This window comes from Ctenopharyngodon idella, chromosome 4, assembly GCF_019924925.1.
Source record: "Ctenopharyngodon idella isolate HZGC_01 chromosome 4, HZGC01, whole genome shotgun sequence".
Classification (NCBI taxonomy): Eukaryota; Metazoa; Chordata; class Actinopteri; order Cypriniformes; family Xenocyprididae; genus Ctenopharyngodon; species Ctenopharyngodon idella.
In genome coordinates, this window is record NC_067223.1 from 10,837,520 (window position 1) to 10,862,168 (window position 24,649).

The following is a 24,649-nucleotide window of genomic DNA, read 5'->3' on the forward strand; positions in this document are numbered from 1 at the left end:
TCACACGGCATCTCTTTCTCTCTCTCAGACCATCTGAAGGGAGAGGACGAGCTGGCGGAGGAGAGGCGTATTTTGAGCGAGATGCTGGATGTGGTGGAGCAGAGGGATGCGCTGGTGGCCTTGCTGGAGGAGCAGCGAGTCAGGGAAAAAGAGGAGGATAGTGACCTGGAGGCCGTCATGCTGTCTAAGGGCTTCAGTTTGCACTGGGACTGACTCGAACATGCACGAATCTCATCGCTTGAAGGGCTACTCTGTCCCTGTTTGTGCTACAAAAATATGCAGCTGCTCTGTTTTCATTGGTCCAAACAGGCCCGTCCACCTGCATTCTGGGCCGAATGTGCAACTACATGGGTGTCTAAATAATGAATACCCGCAAGATATTGGCCCATAAGTGATTCTTAGTTATCTGAGGTGCAAAATAAAGCCCCCTGATTAGGATGAGTGGCAATGTCTTGCTGCCAAATAATGCCCCTGCTATGCTACTATGCAAAGGAACATCTTTTTGTTTTCTTATTTCAATCAGCTGGATAAAGTGAAGGTACAGTTGTAATTTTTACACACATCCAACATGTTTTGACTTGACAGAAATGAATATGAAATGGCATATATAACCACATTGTCATTGTGCAGTACAGACTGACGCATGCAAACTTAGATACACAAGATAAGGCCTGACTTAATGTATGATTTGGATGTTTTTCTTTTCTTTTTTATCTAGTTTACAACTGTTCCTGTTGTTTAACCTGCATAAGCTAAACTCACACACATTGTCAATTCTCAGTATAAAGACTATATATTATATATACATTAATTTATTGGCTGAAATGTTTTTTTTTTTTTAATTATCTTGATTTTTTCAGAATAACAGCATTTTACATTTTGCTGTTGTTATATTTCATTCTGTAACACTTCCTTGCATTAAACAACTATTACATTTTCATTTTGAGTTTGAACACGCTTTTGTTTTTTGAAACCATGAATATGGTACACTTTGGTGTCCTGTAATTTTTTTATTGCAGTAGTATTAATACTCATAGTGATACATATTTTTTTTTTTTTTAAAAAGTCATACTTTTTTGTAATTACCAAAATAATTTTTTTTATTAATTTATTATTTGTTTTAAAAGGCCTTGTTTTATACCATTTGTCTATTTAATTTTAATGTTTATGTAATGTTTATTGGCAGAAAATGACAAAATTATACAAATCGGTGTTTAAACTCTATTTTGACCAAACATTTTGGTATTAAAAAAACAGCTCATAAAATTTAATTTGACCTCTAGAGGCTGTCAGTCAAAAATTTCACTTAAACCAATGCACTCACATGATTAAAAAAAAAAAAAAACAACTCCGCATTTCTCCTCCATTTCTCTAGTTTGCTTCCAAATATAGTTGTCAAGTAAACCTAGCATTGTTTATTACAAATAATGCTAGCTTCTTGGCAAATTGCTTTTGCCAACGCTTTACACGCACTCTGTTGAAAGAAAGGTTTCAGAGCCTAAAAGTGCTTTTTGCACACTTATTTCTACACGTAACATATTTTTGGGAATTACAAGTCTAGTTATTTTTTAATGTTTAATAATCCTCGTGTGTGACTGCGTGTGAACGGGCGCCCCCTGCTAGAAAACGCCAGAAGTTTTTTCCTGTGGATTTACAGAAGTGACGGCGAACGGAGTGAAGTCACGCCTCTCCATCTTTCCTGCTTCACTGTTTCCGTTCGTGGGAAAACTTACTGCCGTTCCGATTTTTTTTTTCGAGCTCCAGAACTTTTTCCGACTACCATGAAAGCAAAAGTCTGCTTACCGATAGTTTATATGCGTTTAACTTCCATTGGTAACAGTTAAAACATCGTTTATATAAACAAAAAAGCAAACGAAAGTGAGGAGAGTTTCATTCGGATAAAAGAAAGCAAGTCGGAAAACATAAGTTGTGCTTCCAATAAGGTGAGTAAGGCTAAAAAACGACAGAGAGAGAGAAAAATGTTATACTCTTATATGAAAATGTCTATATATTTAATATTTAGGCCTACAATTGTTTACTTTGGCTGCCTAGTCTATTCTCGTAGCTTGTTGTTCTGTTGATGTTTATCAGTTGTTCGTGAATGTTTCTATCAGTTTAAGGAAAATACTTCCAGTTTTGTTTTGTTATGTGGCTATAATGTGTTATTTAAACAAAAACTAAAGTAAATGGAAGTTTGAATGTGTCAAACTAGTTTTAGGAATAATATCCGCTACTACGGAAACTAGCTTTCTGATATGGAAAGATAAGCGAATTACGCAGATGTAGACGTACAGTAGATTGAGTAGATTTGGCTCTATTCACGTAGAAGGAGCGCAACAGTGTTCAAGGCCTACAGTTTAAGAAAACTAAGCTTCTTTAGCATTCAGGAAACTTCTTCTCAGTTGTTCATAGAGGTACTATACGCCAGTGTTGTGTGTGTGCGCGAGCCGCAGGCTGTGATTAGCGTTGCGCAGGAATGTGCAGAATTGGCGCAACTAAAAGCGCATAGTTGAAGGCAGCTGCTGCATGCCTGTTGCAGACTCATGGAAACAGTGACAACATTTGCATGCACATCATTTCCCTGTTAAGGTCTGTGTTTACGTTAAGCCTTTAATCTGAAAACTCTGCAGTTACTGGAATATTACTGTAAACATGTGCTGAATAAGCCCGAAAGGGCTGTATTATTAATGCAGCTCTCTCATTTGAATTTAAATGATTTGGGTAATTTTTGAAGATAATAAATACGGTATAAATAATGTAAATACATTTTAATTTGAATATATATATATATATATATATATATAATTTAAATTGTTATACTATAATACATACTTTGAATATTTATGACAATGTCGCAACACCTAGCTAATATCAAAAACAATGTGGTATTTACATTTATTATCTATCTACAAATAATAAATATGCATATTAATAGTTAATATTAATGTTCAAAACATTGGATGTAGGGTTAATTCTGTGGTCTAACCCTTTACAGGTCAAATTTGACCTATATTTCAAGAGTTATGAACTTTTGGCCTTTTGACATTTTATGCCATGTTGCTCAATGTTCGCTCAATTCTTTGTACATTACATACTTTACCACTTATAGGGATAGTTCACCCAAAAATGAAAGTTTTGTCATCATTTACTCACCCTCAAGTGTGGTTGCATCAGGAAGGGCATCCAGCATAAAAACCTGTGCCAAATCCAATGTGTGTGTGCGGATAATTCAGATAAAGCGGACCCTGCAAATGAGCGGGACTAACACTAGGAAAATATATATTTACTCACCTTCAAGTTGTTCCAAACCTGTATGAATTTCTTTCTTCTGCTAAACACAAAAGAAAATATTTTGAAGAATATGAGTAACCAAACAGGCTCAGAGAGCCAATGTATTTTTTTCCATACTATGGAACAATGAGGCCCTGGGTAAATGATGACAGAATTTTCATTTTTGGGTGAACTATCCCTTTAAATATTCATATCAGGCTGACCAAGTATAGCCAAACATTAGCAGCCAGCCAAGATAGTAGAGATAGCACAGTATCCGATTCTAACACCACTAGAGGGCAGTGCATTACAAAATTGCTTGCGCCCCCAAACAGGGCATGTGATTAGTGCTAAATAGTGTAATTAAAACAGAGAAAAGAGATCAAGTGTGAACTGGAGCAGGTCAAAGCACAGCGTCTTTTAAATAGAGAGCAGAATAAAGCACTAATGACATAATTAAGGGCTGAGACAGCGCTAGAGACAGCACATGCCCTCAGGCAAGAGTACGTCCTGTTCTGAATGTTCACATCAAAGGGCATTTTTACAATAACTGAACCTTTAATGTAGTTCTTGAACTAACCTTAAACTCTACACACATTCAAAACAACTTATGCACATTGGCTTGCTTTTTTTGTTAGGTTTCAGATGCTTGAAAGGGAACTCATTTACCTGTTAAAGGTCAAATCTAATTTATCAAATGCCTTCTTTCCGTTCTGACAATGAAAATTTAATTTTCTGCATGGAAGGCATCTCTAATATTCATGCGTGGGCAGGGAAACAGCTTGAAACAGTTGGTCTAATGAAAATGCCAGTTGTTATAAAAATATCGGACAGGCTGTTCTGTTTCTGCTGTTTTTTAGTCATGCTGCATACAGTCATCATAAGTTTTCAGTTCAATGTGACTTGTAATATTAAACGTATTACTCTCTAGCATGACCATGATGTGTGTTGACAGACATTTCAACAATACAAAAGCTCATTACTATTGTAAAAGGTACAAACTCAAGAGAATGGCTTTAAAGGCTTTTATGTGTGAATGCAGAAGTGCTGAAAAACATGAGTGTGTGTGGTATATTGCATCATAAAATTATACCACAGACATCTTTGTTGCAGACCTTAATATGTGGCCTTGTTAGGAGATGATCATTAATATTTGCTTCACCTGTGACTGGTCATAATGTTTTGGCTCATCAGTGTACATTTGCATCAGAGGACCTTTAGAAAACCTGTGTTTGGGGTTGTGTTCAATATTAGCCCTAAAAGCATGCATATTTTAATGCACATTTGGAAATAGTATGCATTTGGGGTACCCGTTAAATACTGTTTTTAACATATTATGATTTGGGGCCCACTAAAACTAATCTATGGAAGCTTGTTTCCGGCACTAAATGAAAAAGTAAAAAAGGTTATTGTGACTTTTTATCTCACAATTCTGTTTTTCTCAAAATTGCGAGTTTTTATCACCTAATTCCTGCTTTATAACTTGCAATTCTGACTTTTTTACTTAGAATTGTGAGTTTATATCTCGCAATTCTGACTTTATATCAAACAATTCTGACTTTATATCAAGCAATTCTGACTTTATATCAAGCAATTCTGACTTTATATCAAACAATTCTGACTTTATATCATGCAATTCTGACTTTATATCAAACAATTCTGACTTTATATCAAACAATTCTGATGTTATAACTCACAATTATGACTTTATATCTCGCAATTCTGAGAAAAAACTAAGAATTGTGAGATGTAAACTCGCAATTACCTTTTTTATTTTTATATCATGGTGGAAACAAACTTCCATACTAATCTGGCATGCTGTACAATTGCACAGTTAGTTTGCAAATAGTGTTTCATGCCAGGTTGAAAGGTTATATTTTAGGCAACTACCGTACACTTGTGTAGTTAATTAAGCCTTCGCTTAAGACACACCATACGTGACTTCACCTGTATTGTCATGCTCTTTATTGACTGTAGCTGCTGTTTGATTCTTAGAAAGAAAAAGTATAGCAGGTTGAAATAGCTTTTTGCTTGCTGGAGGATGAAAACAGCACTAATTCAGTTCCTTCTTTCCCAACACGCAACCCCCATTTCCCTAGAAAGTGTTGGAAAGTGCTTTTTTGCCAGCAAGTCAACTAACATTCCCTGGATAGAGTTAATGGTAGTTGATTTACATATAGGGCAGACTGTTCGGGAATAAATCCCTCTTGAGTGCCTGAAAGTGCGGTTTACATGCAAGCCAGCGTGTCCAGCTGAACAAAATGGCCTGTTTGGAACCACAGTCATGTACAATGAGAAATGTTCCTGTAACGACTAGAAACGTTAATTTTCTCAGAAGGATCTAAGCACATTGTCGATGTCATTGTCGTGTGTGCGTAAAACTCTGAGCAGATTGGCAGGCAGATGTTCATTATAGCGCTGTACGAGGTGGCAGCTTGTGCTTCCTCAGAGTCTGTTTAATTAATACTCCTTAAACACACATCTGGGCAGCATTTACTACATACAGTGGGATCCAGAAATCCACACTGACCACATTGAAGATCTGGGAAGAAAAAAAAATCAAACCTAGATATAAACAGCAATTTAGAAATTCTGGGGAAATTCTAATATAAATTTAATGAGAAATATTAAATATTCTGCACTATTTTTCCCACATATAATATAATATAATATACATTTATGATTATATAACTATAATTAAACATTTGTTCGAAGTAAAAAGCTAAATAAAAACATTTTTACCACTCAAACTACATATGTGATTTTGTACATATGTGCTTACTAACTAGTTATAAAAGAAATTGAATCTTTTCAAGCATTTAAAAAAATACAAAGTTCTCCAGACAGTACTTTTCTGCCATGATTTACATAATGCCACAGCACCATTACATGCACATGCACAAAATATGCAAGAAATGGTAATAAAAACAATGAACTTTAAGAATAGGCTCTTACTCTATCTCTCTCCATCAGAAGTCTTGCAATCCACTCTGTCCTCTATTCTCTGTATGTATAATAAATGACTTCTGTTCCTGACTGTAGATGCGTTAAGTACCTGTGAAAAGATATTCGGCACTGCTTCTTCTGTTATGTTCTATTCAGGCACCAAGACAGCAGCCACATGAGACCCACAAGCCATAAAATATTCTATAAAAGCATCCAATGTTATGTGCCGCTATTTGGGTCTAACAATTAGATATGTAGTACTACATGTGCTGTTCCCATAAGAACAGAACAGAATCAGGAGTTTAATTTTAGCAAACAGTTTGTATGTTGTATGTTGTAGTGTACTTGTTTCACAATACCAAATTATGATCTTGTAATCACACTGCAAAATTTGGAATGACTATTCAATATTAATGACTTTGAAAGAAATTGCTGTCTGTCAGTCGTGAAAAATGTCAGTTCTGGTTGTGTAAATTAACATTATTTAATCTATTATGAACGAACATTATACAATTAACAAAAATATATTTAGAAATTAACTTTAATCTAGATTATTAAATGCTTGTTAAAAAATGCTGTTCAAGATACCTAACGCATTAACTAATTATTGCAAAAATAGTAATATTTTTGCAAATTATTGTTTTTGACTGTATTTTTTAAAAAAAATATCAATGGTCAAACTATTCATTTTATTTATAAAGTATAAATTAATTTAAATTTTCTTAGTGGCTCCTAGGGCCCTGTTTTAACGATCTTAGATCTAAGTGCACTTAGAGCGAGTCGAATCCACTTTTGCTAGTTTAACGATGGGAAAAATGGTCTAAAGCCCGGGATACACTGCACGATTTTAGCAATCCTAAAAGATCATTACTTTATCACACTGTGCGACATGGATCTACTAAACTTGGGTACGACATGCATGTAGACTGTACGATGATGACACCTGTTGACTCGTAGGCTACGATGCAAGTTTCTGTTGAAGAATAAAACGTCATCAGCATGCGCTAGTGGTTAACAAAAAGACTGTGTTGAATCACACTTTGGCAGTTGTAGTTTTTATGTGTGCTGAAAAAAAAGAATAAGGGAAAAGAGCTTGAGGTAAGCAGTTTTAAGTTTTAGCGCCATGTCGCATTGATTTCATGTCACATTTTTATTGGCTGGTCAGTAGACATAGGTCGTAGCAGCAAACACACTGCATTGATCATGCTGAATTTCTGACACTGTCAGAAAATGATTGTAGGCTATGTTTGGTCGAATGACCGGGAAAACAGCCGTCTTTGAACCTCTCTCACTGTATGACATAGGACCACCGATTAAGAGCCACGATCACAGAAATCGCCACGATTGTTTCACAATGGCAATCTTTCGTCTGGGACAGCCAAATATCGTGCAGTGTATCCCGGGCTTAAAAGGGTTGTCCCTATTCTCTTAATGAGTAATGGGTGTGTTTTGGGCGTAACGTGCAATAAACCAATCAGAGTCTCATCTCCCATTCCCTTTAAAAGCCATTTGCGCTTGCGCCATGGCGGATTTGTTATTTACATGGCGGAATTTGCAAGTGGAAAAACTGAACGCTTCTCTAGTGAGGAAACAGATCGGCTCATGCGCGAGGTTAAAGTGTGGACCATCTACGGGACAAGCCGGATACCGCCAAAGCATTTTTATCTTTATGCACACAATAATAATCTTTTACATTGTAATCCTTTTATTTTTAATCTTTGACATATTTGTGTGCTGCTGCGTGTGTCCCTGTGTGTGTAATAAGCAGAGTGTACGTGCCCTTTAAATAACAAAAAAAAATTGCCCTATTGACTTTAGACCAGGTTTCAGTTGGTCAATGGTGCAGTCTATTTCAGTTGCCTCAAAATAGCAACACGCCAACAATGCACCTGAACACAACTCGTGTTCAGACCAGCACGCCAATGGGCGCACAAATGGGTGCAAATGCATTTGCTATTTAAACAACGTGGTGCTGGACGTGAAGATGATAACTGCATCGGGCTCAGGGTTGCCAGGTTTTCACAACAAAGCATGCCCAATTGCTACTCAAAACTAGCTTATTCGCGTTTCAGGGGGGGTCTCCCGGTAAAAATAGCGTTCTGGGGGGGTTAAATCCACATTTTTGGCAGGGTTCACATTCCAGGGGCTAAATATCACATTATTTGGGGTCGCTTCAACCTACGGACATGAAAAACAACCCGCGGCAACAGTGTTAAAGTAGCCCAATTCCGCGGGAAAACCGCGGACTTGGCAACACTGGTCGGGCAGAAACTAGCAAAAAAAAACTTGCGCCACGCCTGGCACTCGCGTGTATAATAGACATTGCACTGGGTGTATGATAGGGCCCCTAATGTTTGAAATGTCATGTACTGTATAGTAAAACCTTACGGTTTTTTTTTACTTTTTTTAAACTTAACTTTATTTTATAGTTGACTTAAGATGAAATTCCCCTCTAATAAAAAAAGATAGGCAAATTAAACACTGAGGAACAATATACATTTATGGGTGGTCCTCAGAAGTATAGGTGTACAAATTTGCTAGCAGTTTGTGGAGCTGTGGGAAAGTTTTATCCACCGTTACAGCTAAATAAACACTATTCAGTCAATAAAACCCTGTCTAATGAGTTTCCTGAGAATATCAGATCTCACAAAGCCACCGCAGGGTAAAATACACAGTCAGCTCCATACAACACACACATAAACACACACACTGTTACACAATATTGCTATGCCATTTAATTAGAGTGGAAAGAGCACTGGAGGGAAAGAGGAATTATAGCTAAAAAAATTCACCAAAATAGTAACACAGGAGGATCTCTACAGAAATATACACACACATGCACGTTTAGTTACATAAATAAGGACATACCATAGACTTTTTTTTTGCTTATATATGATTAACCAAATTATAATACTTCAAGCTAACCCTAAAAGAAACCTTTTTTGCTTTTTGTCACTGTTACACTCTTATTTGTGTTTATAATTAATAAAAAAAAAAACTGGGGAAAAAAAAGAAAAAAAAGAAACCTTTTTTTTTCCCAAACGATGACATACCCAGTGGTATATTTTGCTGAATTTTGTATGAATCTTAGCTAGGGTAGATGCCATGTTTAATTTCTCGTAATTAAAAACACAGCTCTGAGGAATAGACCTCCAGTCTGTTCTGTGCGTTGTACTGTTGTGTACCAGTGTCAATCATTCAGCTGATGCAACATTGAAAATATGTCTTCCCAGTAAAAAAAAACACCATGGAAAAACATGGATTGTGAAAATGAATTGTGACATTGGACCTTAAGACAATACAACCCATTGAACTATGTGTTTAATTTGGACCCAGTATCATTCTGTTTGACAAGCTGCATCATTCACACTTCACTGCAGCTCACATTAGAAGTCAGTAATCCTAGCCAGTGGTTAAATCAGGATTACTAGAACCAAAGCAAATGCATGTTGTCTCTGAAATGTGTTTAATGTGTAAATGTGTGTTTAAAGTTCATGAAGAGCACCATCACACAGCACCAAAAACAACTCATCAGATGCAGTCTTTACACTTGGTAGGCTATGATTGCACAATCTCTCTGCAGAATTGCTCTTATTAGGCGAGACGGCATGCGCACACAAACTCGCACATACTACTGCACATACATGTGCTAGGATTTGTTTTATTCCCTCAATCAGCTTTCATTTTCCCGCTTGGCTTGTGATACTTTCAAAAGGTACGTGGGAAGGGAGATAACGCATCCACTGACCTGCAAACAGATTGGCCGAAGTGCAGGAGGAGGAGCCAAAGAGAGACAGAGAGAGAGAGAGAGAGAGAGAGGGATGAACGGATGAAGGTAGGAGGATGCAGAGATAGGGACAGAGCAGAGTTGGGATGGAAAGAGCCGGGAGAGGAAATCTCTAATAATAGCACTGCAGGGAAGCGAGAGCATGCAGAGAAAAATGTGGTACATGCAGCAAAGCGAATCATGCCGAATCAGAGCAGTGAAAGAGTGCGATGGAGCGAGAGCGGGGAAAGTTGAAAGCACATGCTCTGCATTCCCACATGCATGATAGAAAAGGCAGAAAGAAGAAAAAGACAAATAGGAAGCACAGGGAGAAAGACGTGTTCAGTGCAGAGGAAATTACGGATCCCGTTGGAAAAAAAAACTACTGAAGACACTAAGACAGCTTTAAGTTCTCATGTTTATTTGAGCACATCTGTTCGTTTAATTTAAATCCGTCTCCTTCAAATGGCAACTTTGAAGACATGTGCTAAGTTGCAGCTTGTGTGATTGTGTGTGTGAAACATGCCCTCCGCTCGGCCTTCATCCGATGATGCAGAGGTGTGAGAGCCACGAATCCGAGGTCCAGCGGAGCCCCTCATTGGACAGCGCAGAGTCAGAATTCACCCGGGCGGCCCGTCGGGGTCACCGCCTGGCCGTGGGAGCCTTCTATGGCTCCCGGGGCTCAAATGTCAAAGATCAAACAGCACAGAACGACGGAGCTGTTGTTGCGGTCCCGCCGGGAGGAAAGCCTCAAGATAAGCGCGTGTCTGCCCGTGGGAAGTACGTTGTGTTTTACCTGGACTTGTCATTTGTGTTGCTCCTAGAGTTCGAGAAGCTGAAGATGGCTCGTGGATGCCTGTGCTGTGTCAAATACATGATGTTCCTCTTCAACCTGCTGTTTTGGGTGAGTATCAAACTACAGCATGAATTATCCAGACTTGCTTGTTGTCAAAATGATTTCTCTTATACAACTTTAATGTGCAGAGACTGTTGCTATGTGAATGATGATTTTTCCAAAAAGTGAACACTGTGTCTCTGTGGCACTTTCAAGACAATGTTTGAATGGTTCAACAATGTTAATTTCTGGTTCAGCCATTGATGTGAGATTGCAGCAGATCATTAGTGGTGGTTGATACGCATCACTGGCAAGCTTCAATATCATTACCACTCATAATTGGGATTGTAGAATAGACTAAATCTCTAACCCTAAAGTATTAAATAAATTAAATTGTGCATCTTAAGAGAAATGTGCTTTTGCTTTGCGTATATGCTATTACTTTATTGATGATACAACAGGAAACACAATCCCATCGATTTACACTCAAAAGAAGGATGCAAATCACACCTTGAGATGGACTTGTAAGTCCACAACACTCTCGCAGCCACATAGTAACATACTAAAACACCTAAGTAACCACATAGCAATGCCCTGACACTATTCTGGTGCTGTTAGTTGTGCCAATAGTGGCAAAATTCTTAGTGAAGATATTATGTGGGATTTCAGACAGTGGATGTTCATGTGAGATGGTTGACAGATGAAGTTTAGAATAAGATGCATGGTGTTTGTGTTTTGCAAATAGATACTGTGTGTTTTTATTTTCTTGTGTTGCACGCAGCGGGGGCCTACAATCTTGAAAATATTAGATAATATAGAAGCAATTTTGGCTTGGAAAAGCCATAGAAATTCATTAAATCTTTAGTTGTGTAAAATTGCTTGAAAAATATTTTTTCTAGTAGTTTTCCAGTTCATCTCTGAAGTACTTCAATGGATAGAAACTGGTAGTTGTGAATGCAGTCTGTATAAAACAGTTTCTAAAGATCTCAATTATTGCAAACAATTGGAAAATCATGCAAATATCATGTAACCCTTAAAGGTGACCTATAATGCCCCTTTTATAAGATGTAATATAAGTCTCTGGTGTCCCCAGAATGTGTCTGTGAAGTTTCAGCTCAAAATACCCCACAGATCATTTATTATAGCTTGTCAAATTTGCCCCTATTTGGGTGTGTTTGCAGTTTTTGTGTGTGTCCCATTAGATGCAAATGAGCTGCTGCTCCCAGCCCCCTTTCCAGAAGAGGGCGGAGCTTTAACAGCTCACGTTTCGGTTGCTCAACAACAACAAAGCTGGAGAATCTCACACAGCTAAAATGACGATTGTCAGTAACGGTGTTCAGCCTTACATTGTTCAAACCGGAGTCGGACACTGATGGAGAGACTCAGGAAGAAGTTACAACTTTTAGAATGCAACATGACGTTTCTGAATGGTTAGTGGATAAATTTATGCAGTTACTGTGAAGTTGTTCAACTCATCAACTAGCATGTGTCGTCATGTTAATCTTTTGTACAAATCCAGCGTTGAATTTACCCTCATTTTTGAAGCAGTCTGGCGTAAAATGACAGCATGGCAACAACACTCTACTTCAACAACTCTTCCTCTTCTCTAAAGCAGCCCAACATGGCCTCACCCCCTTTGTTGCGTGTTCTCGGGGGCAGGGTTTATGTAGGATTAGTGATGTCCCCAACCCGGGAAGAAGCTTGTTGTAGTCCCTATTAGACGTTTGTTGTAGTCCTTAAACAGAGAATTCTTTAAAAGAAAAATCTCCCTTTGCATTGAACTTTGAGTGTCGTAACTTTGCAGATGTTGTTTATGCTCAAACAGCAACATTACACACTAACTAAAGTTAAAAAAGTGAAATCAAGGACCCCTTTAAAGGAAATTCCAATTTCCATCAGAAATTAAACATGCTACCTTTCATTTTCAAAGATACTTATTATTTTTATTTACTTAATTATAAAATTATATTCAAAATGCTCTTGGTAATAACTGTAGTATATAGATGAAAATGGATACCATAGTCAATGTTTGTAAGGGATGTCATGTGAGCTGAGGAAAGGAGGTTCCTCATGAGGTGCTAAATGCTCTTAGATCAAAGGCAGTAATACATATTCATCTGAACCAGAGCACTCAAACGAACCCCCCTTTTTCCTCTCGCTCTCTCTCTCATTCTAACATCTCTTATAGGCTCACCATTTAACTTTTCATTCATCTGTGTCGTTGGTGTTGTTGTGTATATACAACAGGAAGTCTGTGTGTCAGATTATGGTTCTGTGAGTTGTGAGAATTTACTCGTTTGATCTGCCGTGTGTGTGTGTTGTTGTTTGTTTGATTCTGAGCGGGCTTAATGACGGAAGCACCAAATCACAAGCAGGAAACTTGAGAAAAACTCCCGACTGATCTGAAATCTCCTGCTGCACACACACCCACATATACACCCATATAGCGATGGAAAGGGAACATAAAAGAATAAGGAAATTAGGGAAAGATTGCAAAGGCCTGGAGATTTTACACTGTACACTTTAAACAGCGGGGCGGAGAGGGAATAAAAGAGAGACGGAGGAGGGCGATAAAAAGAAAGATAAAAGTGATTTAAAAAGGGAGACACAGAAAGCTTTAGATAAAATTTCTTTGAGATGGAACGGTTTGTCTAAGCAGTTTGGTTTTCTTTTGATTCGCTGGAATTTAATTTTAGAGTTCATTTTTCCATTGAAGTGAAATTACGTTTAATAAAGTCTTAACATAATACAAAAATCCTTGATCTTCCTGCTTATGTGAAACACAGTTGACAAATTGTGTGTGTGTGTTTTTATTATTATTATTATATTCTGACTAGGATGTAAATGGAGTGGTAATGAGTGGAGTTGAGTAGGTGTTTTAGGTCACCGTTAATCTATATTTCATGTGTTTGACATTACTGAGCCTGATGGCTCTCAGCTCCATGTTTAATACATGAGTCAGAAAGTTAAGGCCAGACTCACTTTACTTTTCACAAGGTCACAAACACACAGTACACTCATTAGTGAGTGTGAGGTCAGTTTTGCATGCGGAGTCTGTTAATGACTGACTCAACTTTGGTATTTTATTTCTAATACTTATTCATCAATGCTACCTACATTTAGTTCCTTTCCATTGTACTTTTCCTTTTCTATTAATTTCCTTTCTTTCCTTTCCTATCCTTTTTAATTTAATTTCCTTTCCATTTTTCTTCTCCTGTCCCTTTCTATTGATTTCTTTCTTTCCTTTCCTTTTTAATTTCCTTTTGTTATTTTTTTCCCTGTACTTTTTCCATTTCCTTTCCTGCCATTTTTTTGTTCAGTTCTTCTCTTCCCTTTCCTTCCTTTCTATCCCCTTTCCTATCCTATTCCTTTCTTTTCTGTCATTTCCTTTTCTATCCCTTTCCTGTCATTTGTCCTTTCCTGTTTCCTTGTTTCCATCTTTTTAAATTCTTTTCATTTTTCCTGTCTTTTAGAGTGGATTAGTGCCTGTCCCCTTTTTAGCGGCGCTGGTTCCGGAAGAATTCTTTCCATTGATTTCTTTAAAAAAGTCTTTGATAAAGATTTATAAGCCATGACTCAAACCAACCAGCTACAAGGTTAATCATAAAATTGCAAATGTTGATTTGAAGCCAAAAAGTATTTGAAAATCGGACAAAAATACAAAGATTCAAGGCTGTGTACTTTAATGACAGAGGGAACAACAAAAATTGAGAAATATAATACTATTCATTTAAAGTTGTTGAATATATGTTTGCTTAACAGCTTTAGTGAAGGAAAGAACTACAATCCCATGAAGCATTGCAAACAGCATAATTGAGTTAAAAATGATGGAAATACATATATAAAGCTATTCATTTAAAAATGTTGGTTATATATAAAAGCTGTGTCTTTAATTTATTGCAAAATATGCATATATATACAAATATTGAAGTATTTTCAGAGCGTAGGGAGGTCGACTCGATTATGTCATTGCAGTGCTTCATGGGAGTGGGCGGAGCTAACAAGCTCTTTTGGTATGTTTCGCTTGTTTCGACTCAGAATTTTCTGTTCAGCATCGTGGGTAATGTAGTTTTTTAAATATAGTTAAACATGATTTTTTTAAAAAAATGTTGAAATAGTGCTGGCTGATGGCTTCAACGGAAGCAACGATTAACAACCTCACGGCTTACAGTAGGTCTGTCTTGTCTTTTTGTAGGTTATCATTAATAATCAATTTCCCTATGGAGAAAATGAATGGCATTTTTACTTCCGGAACCTGACTTATTACACTCTATTCCTTTTCTTTTCCCTGTCCTTTTCTTCTCATTCTATTCCTTTGTCTTTCCTTTTTTCCTGTTATTACAGTTCATTTCTTTTCTTTACTAGGCCATTTCTGTTCAAATCCTTTTGTCCTTTCCCTATTATTTCCTCTTTTTTCTTTTTCTTTAGTTCTCACCCTTTTCCATTTTTTTTCTGCTTTGTATTGTCTCCTCTGTCCTTTCTACGATCTTCTCTTCACACACCTTTAATTGTGTTCAATGCTGGCTACTTCAGACCATTAATTTAGTGAATGTGTGCCTGTGTTTGTATGCAGTGCACTGAAAAGCAAAACCTCTCAAACGAACAGTCCTCCAGCTTGAAATGCGGGATTAGATTAAGAACAAACCCATTATGAAGGATTTTCCAAAGGCAGAGAGAATAGATTGAATTCAGTTTGTTTTGCGTGTGTGTCTTCATTCTGGTAGTGCATCGTGAATACTAAAATTTGGGTTAAAAGCTGTTTATTATCCAGCGTGGTCTGTCTGCTCCTGTGGACAGAATAGTCTCTGCTCTTCCTGTCTATGTTTTATTCTGTTATTTTCTATTTTGAGTGCTCTTTGGCTTATTTTGCTTGCTTGCATTTGCTCCCTAATTATTTCCTCTCAGACGTTTTGATTACTGTGCCATACTTTTCATTTTCATGGCTTTTAAAAGTTTTCATAATCTTTAACCTATTTTTCTGACTCGCTGTCCTCCTTCCCTCCCCCTCTCTGTCTCGCTCTCTCTCTCTCACACACACACACACACACACCTGTTTTATCTCTTATTTTTCATACTCATCATTTTCCGAGTGTAAGGATTCTGGCTTATTTCAGATTCTGCGTGGTTCTCAGAGTGCATGCTGGATATTTTCTCGAGGGAACTGAATGACACAGCTTTTCACCTTCAGTTACACTCAAAAGAAGAGTGTGTGGGGAGCCAGACCGCTGCACTGTAGGGCATATCTTGCAATGACACACATAATGTGAGAGAGGATTAACAGAGAACATCTTGCCCTGCTAAATTTTTCATTTAAAAACTTAAAAAATTAAAAAAATTCTTTCATAATATATTTTACATTTATTTTAAGTTAATCTTTAAAAACATAAATAATTTAGCATTGTTAAATGCAATCTTTAGCCAATTTTAAAATGAATGTCCATTTTTCATACTATAAATTATAATGTTGTTGATGCCTAAATTCACTTGTAGCATTTAAAACAACTGATTTTAGTTTTTATTGATTTAGTTTTATTTATGATTTTTATATTTTAATATTTATTATTTTTAATTGGTGCTGTCAAATCGATTCATTGTGATTAATCGCAACTGACATAAAAGTTTGTAAATATATTGTGTGTATGTATGTGTGTATATACTGTGTGTATATAATATATATATATATATATATACACAAACTTTTGTTAGATGTAATTAATCACAATTAATCGATTTTGACTATTTTTAATACTTATTTCATATTTATTTAGACAAATAGCATAGAATTTTAATATCAGTAATTTATCAGTCATCATCGGCCATAACATGACAATAATTACCAGCTTATCGGTATAGGCCAGAATTTTAATATCGGTATACATCCCTACTAGAGTTGAATCATCAAGATAATAATATAACAATAATGTTTTACAGATGTTTAACTTTATTTTACTAAAGGATTACATACAAATGTGATCTTAAAAATGTGAATGGCTTACTTAAACACGGTAAAACCTGATAAGTTCAGAGTACTCAAAATTATTGTAGACACAGATTACCTCAAAAAATTTAAATAAAGCAACTCACATCTTTTAAGTAAAGAATAATTATAAATAACAATTAAGTCAAACTGATTTTTTTTCATTTTAGTTGTATTTAATGTTTAAGTCCACTGTACTTAAAACTATTGTTTACCATAAGTAATGTTTCTTATTTTTCAATTATTTTGATGCAGTGGTTGTAAAACCCAAGAAGTTCAGAATACTCTAAACATTTAAGTAAACAACTCAAATATTATTTTTTACTACACAAATTCAGTAATTACAATTTAATTGAAATATTGAATAAACTAACACCTAATCTTTATGGTTAAGTGTTAGTTAGCAACAGCGCACCAGTATGCGCTAATGTAACCATCAAAGAGACTATTACTATTTACTTGAACTGTTAATGAACATGCAGTATATATAGCCTTGAAGTTTCACAGCCCATTCTCAACCTATCCACAGGTACTACTCTTCACCATGATGGTAACCCTACAAAACTTCAACATCACAGAAACACATTTACATACCAAAATAACAGGACATTAAACAATAACATCTTCCCCTGTATTAATCTTGTGCAAAAACACGCAAAATAACACTCAATTCCAATTCCATTTATTCCCCCTTACAGAGTGTGACGCAAAGCGTGCTGGGAACTTGAAATCTGCTGCAACTCAGTTTAATGTTGAATGGACTCTTCTGATAACGTCGGTTATGTCGGTAACATCAGCAACGACGTGACATGGATGACATCACTTTATATCGCTCGGTAAACTTAAAAATGATAATTTAAGTATAAGGGTTTACTCAAAAATGTTGAGCTACACAAAAATAAAACTAAACTCCTCATTCAGAAAATGTAATTGTTTTAAGTTGCATCAATGATTTAACAGACTTTAATTGCAGTGTACTCAATCTTTATAAGTTAGTAGTACTATCCGGGTTTACAGTGTAGTTGACTCTGCATGGTAAATTAGGATAATAATTTTGCAGCGATTCAGAAAAAAAATAAAATTTTTATCTGATTTAAAGTCCCTCGCATACACATGCACATATGTACCACCTTGTGCCGCATATACATCATATCTCGTTTTTATTTGGAGCTGGTCCAGGTGTGTTAGCTAACTTTCTCCTTTTGCCTTGCTTGGACTACTTTTACATTTCGGTTACCTGAGCATGAAATTACTAGAGTTTCTCCCCATGCGAGATGTGCACACCTTGTACTCTTCTACGGTCTAGACACACACACAAAATTCACACTTCAGTACTTTATTGCGGTTCCATTAGCATTTAAATTGCTCCCACAGCAGGGAGAGCTGACACGGGTATCATTTTGTTGATTAGGCATGCGCACAAATATCTACCTCAGTCCTGCAACAGAAACTATAGCTTACCTTGAGTGAACTTGAGTTCACAAAGTGGCACTCAGGTGCTTCTGAGGCCTACTGACTTCAGTGATGGAAACTGAAGAGTTGGTCTAAAATTTTTGCACAAGTAAAATACTTTCGAACTGAATGGTTATGCAGTTTCTGTGTGTTTATTAACATGAAACACTCTCTGTCTGTCTCTCCTCAGTTGTCGGGCTGTGGGTTGTTAGGTGTTGGCATCTGGCTGTCCGTTTCTCAGGGCAGTTTTGCCACATTCTCCCCCTCCTTCCCCTCCCTCTCAGCTGCCAATCTGGTCATTACCTTGGGCTCCGTCGTCATGGTAACGGGCTTCCTGGGTTGCCTCGGTGCCATCAAGGAGAACAAGTGCCTGTTGCTAAGTGTAAGTTGACACCTACAACTCTCACAATGCACACCAACTAATTGTTAACCCAGGATTATTTTAACCCAGGGTTAGTGTAATCCTGAATTGTCAGGTTTTGAGATTTCACATAGTGCATTTGCAAAACCTGTCTTATTTATGCATGTTATGTTTCAATTCGTCCTCTCTGGTTGTCTTCCAAAGGCATACTACAAAAACACTTTATCTTCATACTTCATAAATTCATTTGCCGTCACTGCATTTTTAACATGTTCTTTCAGGCGCATCAACAAAAGTATGACACTTGATAGTTGTTGTGATGCTACAAAGCACATAAATATTTAATTGTTTCATTTAGGGATTCAAAAAAACTTTTTTGTTAGCCAAGACCTAAAATATTTACTTAAGTAGCTTCTGAGATCTAAAGTTAATATTTCAGTAATTTAACAAAACGTTCATACTGTATGCTCATGGTCCTTTGATGTCGGTCAGTGGTCACATGACATGCATGTCATTTGCCCTTTTTTAGCTAATTATTAGCTTTTCATCAACTCATGAACCCACAAAGCCCAGTTTGGGATACGTAGTTTATGATTGGTTGTTTTTTGGTAAACATCTTGAGGTAAAATACAGGTTTAAGCATATAGTGTTAAACAACAAAACAAGATATTTTTCCTACCTTTAAGACTACCTTTGAGTGTGTCTATATAGTAAAGCATTTTTACCAGTTGTCCAGAAAACTCCTCAACAGATTTTTTGGACCAATGTGTACGTCATGTTAATGATTCACAATATGCCGTGCAGCATCAGGGGTCTTTGTAGCGCCGCATTGATGGAGAGTGTGGGAGTGGAGAGAAAGCTGCGCAGCTGAGATGCTGCAAGTGAGAAACAAAAGCGTGCCTATCTCCATTCCCACATTCAAACTGCTTCCATTGTCATGAATGGTGCAAAAACATGTCAAATTCCACTTGCTTATATTTTCTGTCAGCCTTTGGGTGACACTTGGTTAGTTTCAAGTCTTATGGCTTATGTGAACAGGCAGAATGATCTCTGATGTGGCACAGGTCACTTAAAACACTTGGTAACAGGAACACATATTCACTATTAACGATGACTTTTCCCTCAATTAACTCCAAATTTAGTGCTTATGCATGCTAATAAGCAACTAGTTAAAAGACCCTAAAATAAAGTGTTACCACTTTTCTACACTGATTGTACATTATCCTGTTTATTACAAATAAATAAATAAATGGTCATGAAATATTGATTTAAAGGGTTACTTCACCCAAAAATGAAAATTCTGTCATTAATTACTCACCCTCATGTCGTTCCACACCCGTAAGACCTTCGTTCATCTTCAGAACACAAATTAAGATATTTTTTATTAAATCTGAGGGTTTCTGAACCACACATAGGCAGCAAAGTCATTGCACCTTTCAAGGCCCAGAAAGGTAGTAAAGACATTATTAAAATAGTCCATGTGACTATACTGGTTGAACCTCAAAGGGTTAGTTCACCCAAAATAAAAATTCTGTCATTAATTACTCACCCTCGTGTCGTTCCACACCCATAAGACAGTCGATCATCTTCAGAACACAAATTAAGATATTTTTGATAAAAAACGATGGTTCAGTGAGACCTCCATTGCCAGCAAGATAATTAACACTTACAGATGCCCAGAAAGGTACTAAACACATATTTAAAACAGTTCATGTGACTACAGTGGTTCAACCTTAATGTTATGAAGCGACAAGAATACTTTTTGTGCGCCAAAAAAAACTAAATAACTTTATTCAACAATATCTAGTGATGGACGATTTCAAAACACACTGCATCATGAAGCTTTACGAATCTTTTGTTTCGAATCAGTGGTTCGGAGCGTGTATTAAACTGTCAAAGTCACGTGAACCATTGAAATTTCGAAATGTTTCGAAACACTAATGACGTAACGAAGCCTCGTTTATTGAAATCGCGTGACTTTGGCAGTTTGATACACGCTCCGAATCACTGATTCAAAACAAAAGATTCATAAAGCTTCATGAAGCAGTGTTTTGAAATCGCCAATCACTAGATATTGTTGAATAAAGCATTATTTTGTTTTTTTGGTGCACAAAAAGTATTCTCGTCGCTTCATAACATTATAATTGAACCACTGCAGTCACATGAACTATTTTAAATATGTCTTTACTACCTTTCTGGGCATTTAAAAGTGTTAATTATCTTGCTGCCAATGGAGGAAATTGGACCCTAAACTAAAGTGTTACCATATATATGCATGAAATATATATTGACAACTCAATGTCACAGTTGTCCACTCACAATCACATATTTCACAGTATAACAAGTACATACAGTATGTCTTCTGTAAAGCACTTTGTTGTATATAAATAATTTACTTACTCATACTCTCTTTTTACTTGTAGTTCTTCATTGTTCTGTTAATTATTCTGCTGGCAGAGCTGATTTTGCTCATCCTTTTCTTCGTGTACACTGACAAGGTACAGTACGAACACCAAGCAGGGCACACACACCCTCTCAATCTGTCTGTTGCACACACACAAACACAGAACTAACCACCCACCGTGCACAGACTCTCATTACCCACACGAATCCTGACAACAACAGCAGCCCACACACCTGCTATCCTGGTTAACACTCAGTATTCTTAAAGTTTTCTTCATTTCCAAACATAAGCTCTGTAACTCATTTTCAGATTACAAATGCTTCACTTGACTTTAAACTCTCCCGCAGGTGAGCGAGAACGCTAAACAGGATCTTAAAGATGGCCTGCGGCTCTACAACACGGACAATAACGTCGGCCTCCGCAACGCCTGGAACATTATCCAAGCTGAGGTGTGTGTGCATGAGTGCAGGTGTGATATACGGTCATCAGTGACAGTAATGGCGGGTCACCGAGAGTTCAGGTAGTTGATTGGGCCGTGTCTATCCACAGCTGTTCTCCACAGAATTATGGAAGATAACTCATGAAGCCCTCCAGTATTGAACAATATGCAGGCGTCTGCAAAAATGTCCTTTTTTCAGTGTGGGAATGATGCATGAATATTCACTCTGTCTCTCAGTGGGAGTGTTGTGGTGTAACTGGACACACAGACTGGCATGATGCCCTGCAGGAGAAAACGGTGCCAGACAGATGCTGCCAGGAGCACTACAGAGAGTGCGGTCGCAACGCCACTAACACCTTCTGGTCACAGGTACAACTGTTTTTTTTTTTTATTTAATTATTTAATTTAACTTAATTTAATTTAATTTAATTTAATTTAATTTAATTTAATTTAACTTAACTTAACTTAATTTAATTTAATTTAATTTAATATTTAATTTAATTATTTAATTTAATTTACAGAATATAATTTAAGAACCTTATTTTAATGCCCTATTTTATTTTATTATTTTATTACTTTTTATTTTATTTTATTACTTTTTATTTTATTTTATTACTGGAACCTTATTTTAATGCCTTTATTTTAATTCATCCTTCATATAATTTTTTATTTTATTCTATTTTATTACTAAAAACTTATTTTAATGTCTTTATTTTAATGTGTCATTTATACTGTTTTTTTATGTTGTTTTATTACCAGAACCTTATTTTAATGCCCTTATTTTATTTATTTTATTTTATTTTATTTTATTTTATCTCTGATTTAAACCTCAGTAGCGAAAATGCAGACTGGCTAGACTCATTTCTGCCACTCAATATTATTTTAGTGAATCAGTTCAAAACATTTATTCATCTGTACTTTCTTTACACTGTGTTAATATTAATTTATGTAGGTAAGTATTGCAGTTTATTGGGGCAAATAAATGAAAAATTGCAGTTTATCTGGGCATATAAATAAAAAAATGATTTATTATCAGTTATTATTATCAATTAGGATTTTTTTTGATTATTTTAAACTAGATTTTACTGTAAAAACAGTAGTTAATACAAAAATATTTAGTTAAACACTAAAATGTTTTTGATTCAGTTGTAGAATCAAAGAGCGTTCTAGTGCTAGTAGTTTATAAGTTATTTAGATGAAATTTCCCTAGACATGTAACTCTAGTTGAGGTAGTCATAAATACTTCTGTGATCACCCAGTTTAATAATGTAACTGAGTTATGTATTTTAAAGGGTATTCCCCATTTAAATAGCTTTAATGTAGTCAGCTACTCTTTGTTACTAGCTTGTACTGTAGCTGACTGCTTAAAAGGTAGTATGACTATACTTTAAATTATAAATATCTTGCACATCGTAAAGTTTCAAAACAGCCTCCCCAATATTACTCATAATCTTATTGCACATTTCAACACACAATCTTCTTTCTGACCCTTAGGGCTGCTACGAGAAGGTTGAGGAATGGCTGAACGACAACAAACATTTGCTTGGAACCATCGCGATGTGTGTGCTGGTCTTACAGGTACAAACATTACGATTACATTCATCTTGACATGTTTTGAAAATAGCTTTGCCTCTAATGATGTTACATCCTGTTTGATGCACACCCATGCTGATGTCACTTCCTCTATTCTGCAGCTGCTTGGGATGGCCTTCTCCATGACCTTATACCAGCAGATCCACAGGGCGGGAAAGAAGTACGATGCCTAGAGGAAGCCCAGTGTTACACTACAAAAACTCTTTGAACACCTTATGTATTATTTCAAAGCCCCGTTTCATGCCATCACAAACTATTACCACTGAAAAAACATTTTTTTTAAGTCTATCAGATTTAATTATGTAGAACAGGCTGTAGATAATATTGCTTGGCTGCTGAGTGGCTAATTTTTTTTTTTGGCCTGAGGTCTAACAGCAACTGTAAGATGAAAACTAATGAAGGGAATACATTGTGAGAAGCAATTATGAATGTTTGCAGCCATTAAGCCGATCTTGGAAATAGTCCATTAGCGTATGAACTGTACAAAAACGCCCACTTCATGTAAGATTGGACTTTGGAGATCGCGATGCACGTAAAAGGATGCGTTCACTATGTCTCTCTTGGACGGTTGCGTACATGTAGACGCAAGTCCGTTTGTTGATGTAATATATCAATCGCATGCTGTATATATTTCACATTGACGTAAGCGTACTGTACAATTGCACACAAACAATCCTTTATCTGATGACTTAAGTGTTAGGGAGAGTGGGGTAAGATGTGTCAACCCCTTAATCTACCAAAAACTGCACAATTTTTTTCATTACATTATCGGAAAGGCTCTAAATGTATGTTTTTAGCATGTTTAAGTAAAATGCGTGGCAAGAAACTTTATTCAGAGTATTTGTAAATTTTAATTTACATAAGTTACATAAATTATTTGACTAAATTTGGGCTTTAATTTTTCTGGATATTTTCAAGATATTTCTTTCAATTTCACATTTGAAAATGTGTCACAGCTTACCACACTCTCCCCTACTTTCAGTTAAAATGAGTATGAATGTGTTTATTTGTAAAAAGTATGTTCTTTGTATGAGAGAGAGAGAGAGAGAGTTTGGGCTAGTCATCTGCTCGCTCTGGGGCTTTGTGTCCTGGTGACTCTCTTCTCGTCTCTGTCTACTCTCTTTGTTTTCTCGCTCACTGATCTTTTCAAAGTGCATCTGTACTGCCGGGAGGCAAACGAGCTGTCCTGCTCCGCCTACCGTCAGGGAAGAGAGGGAGATGAGATCAAAGGATGCAGGATATAGAGGTTAGGAAATAGAGGGGGAGAAAGACCTAATAACGGCCTCTCCTGAAAACAAACAGTATTGTGCAATGACACCTGAAAGCGTGCAATGAGAGTTAACTTATAAGCCATAACCTCGGCGAGCTGTTACTGTCATTCTCCTAAAATACATTCCTACTCATAATCAGTTTGTGAGGTCTATATTTTAATCCACAGATGAAATAGCTGCATCATTACAAAGTATTGAATTATCTGGATAATTTATTACCATGTGACATATCTGCATTACTGTTTAACCGACATATTATTTTAAATAAAAAGAAAAAAAAAATGTTTTAAATAAACTGTTCTTGTCTGACATTTATATTACAAAATATGTGCTTT

General features: G+C 36.3%; 2 protein-coding genes across 10 annotated transcripts in view; both read left to right on the top strand.

The window, feature by feature from the left end:
* mical3b (microtubule associated monooxygenase, calponin and LIM domain containing 3b) overlaps window positions 1-940 on the top strand; it is a 28,107-nt gene extending 27,167 nt beyond the window's left edge. For all 8 annotated transcript variants that reach the window (XM_051889953.1, XM_051889958.1, XM_051889954.1 and 5 more), the window contains one exon: window positions 29-940. In XM_051889953.1, coding sequence (XP_051745913.1) covers window positions 29-213 — 185 coding nt within the window. In that variant the 3' untranslated portion in view covers window positions 214-940. The remainder of the gene's footprint in view (window positions 1-28) is intronic.
* Window positions 941-1,660: 720 nt separating this feature from the next.
* tspan9b (tetraspanin 9b) lies at window positions 1,661-24,609 on the top strand. 2 transcript variants are annotated; one of them, XM_051889965.1, is made up of 8 exons: window positions 1,661-1,943; window positions 10,807-10,886; window positions 18,437-18,628; window positions 21,031-21,105; window positions 21,359-21,460; window positions 21,688-21,819; window positions 22,945-23,028; window positions 23,145-24,609. In XM_051889965.1, the coding sequence occupies exons 2-8, from the start codon at window positions 10,824-10,826 to the stop codon at window positions 23,214-23,216; spliced, it is 720 nt and encodes a 239-aa protein (XP_051745925.1). In that variant the 5' UTR covers window positions 1,661-1,943; window positions 10,807-10,823; the 3' UTR covers window positions 23,217-24,609. The 2 variants fall into 2 exon arrangements, with proteins under 2 accessions (XP_051745925.1, XP_051745924.1); XM_051889964.1 differs by lacking the exon at window positions 1,661-1,943 and having other exon boundaries at window positions 10,035-10,886.
* Window positions 24,610-24,649: the final 40 nt, after the last annotated feature.